This window comes from Gavialis gangeticus, unplaced genomic scaffold (assembly GCF_001723915.1).
Source record: "Gavialis gangeticus isolate Ggan-Ray unplaced genomic scaffold, GavGan_comp1, whole genome shotgun sequence".
Classification (NCBI taxonomy): Eukaryota; Metazoa; Chordata; order Crocodylia; family Gavialidae; genus Gavialis; species Gavialis gangeticus.
The window spans coordinates 90931108-90932512 of NW_017729024.1; the positions used below are offsets into that span (position 1 = coordinate 90931108).

The 1405-nt window shown below is 49.2% G+C and overlaps 1 protein-coding gene across 5 annotated transcripts in view; it reads left to right on the forward strand.

Moving 5' to 3' along the window:
- The window catches only part of AGTPBP1 (ATP/GTP binding protein 1), a 182706-nt gene that overhangs the window by 74823 nt on the left and 106478 nt on the right, over positions 1-1405 (forward strand). For all 5 annotated transcript variants that reach the window (XM_019517377.1, XM_019517380.1, XM_019517376.1 and 2 more), the window contains exon 4: positions 513-643. In XM_019517377.1, coding sequence (XP_019372922.1) covers positions 513-643 — 131 coding nt within the window. The remainder of the gene's footprint in view (positions 1-512; positions 644-1405) is intronic.

Here is a 1405-nt window from a genome sequence, read left to right on the forward strand (position 1 = left end):
CCCTGGGGGTTTTTAAGAGGAGGTTAGATGAACACCTTGCTGGGGTCATTTGACCCCAGTACTCTTTCCTGCCATGGCAGGGGGTCGGACTAGATGATCTTCTCAGGTCCCTTCCGACCCTAGAAACTATGAAACTATGCAATAATACAAGAACTGGAAGCAACCCTTCTTCCTTTAAAGACAATGGGAGTTTTGTTTCCACTAAAAACAGTGACAAATTAGGTTCTTTCTTAGAGCTTGTCAAAGACAGTGCTGCCCTGCAGCACTCAGAACTGTAGGGAAAGAGTGCTAGTTTTGAGAATGAACTAAGTATAGCAAATACTTCTGGTTTTACTGTGTAATTGTAGAAAAGCTATTGATCTAAGCCTGGTTCACTAAAGAGCTTACCTTGTCTGACTTAAAAAAAAAAAAAAAAAATCCGGGGTAGGGGGATAACTACTTTGTTTCAGCTCAGAAAAAATTCCAAATACGGGTGTGTAAATTAAAACATATATAAAATATGTTTCTTTCAGTCTCCCTAACAATTCTCGGATTGTGGCACTGCTAACGCAACTGGAGAAGATCAACTCAGAATCCTTGTTAGTAGAAGCAGACACTGCCAGATATGTTACCTCAAAGATCCTTCATTTGGCTCAAAGTCAAGGTAATTTTCTCTTTGAACTGTTTTCCTGTTATGAGCACCCTTTCCTCCTCTCCTACAGTTTATCTCAAAACATGTTAATTGTATTAACACTGGGCAGTATTACAAAAGCTGGTATTAGGGGTGCATTGATAGAGATTTTTGGGGCCAATACCAATTATCAATATTCAAGGAGGCATATCGGGCCATACTAACCTGATATCTGATACAGCTGCCTCCAGGTGGTAAGTCTGTTGTGGTGGAAGTGGAAAGGAGAGAGCAGATCAATGCCTCCTGCAGTGTAGGAGCAGGGGACAGGGGCAGGCGGCACCCAGGGGGACAGGGAGCAGGATGGAGGTGCAGCTCGTGCGGGGGGCAACTCCTGCCACTGCTTGTACCCCATGAGGGCAAGGTGTGCCCCCTGTATCTGTGGAGGGTGGGTGGGCTGGAGCTGGCACTGCACTGGGCTCTTCTTGGCACGGGCTGGGCTCAGAGCGGGCACCAGTGGAGCTGGGAGGGACTGCAGCCACCCCAGATTTCGCCACAGCTCCACTCCCAGCCCTGTGACACCAGCTGTCTGGCTCAGCCTCAGCTTTTCCCAGTGCGTGGATGGTGGTGGGACATGGAGCTAGGCTGCACCTGGTGGCATGGGGCTGGGAGTGGAGCTGTAGCAAAATATGGGTTGGCTGCAGGCTCTTCCCAGCACCTCCAGTGCCCACTCCGAGGCTCTTCTGGTGCTGCATGGGGCTCTTCTTGGGGGGGTGGGGGGGTGGGCTTGGAGTTGGT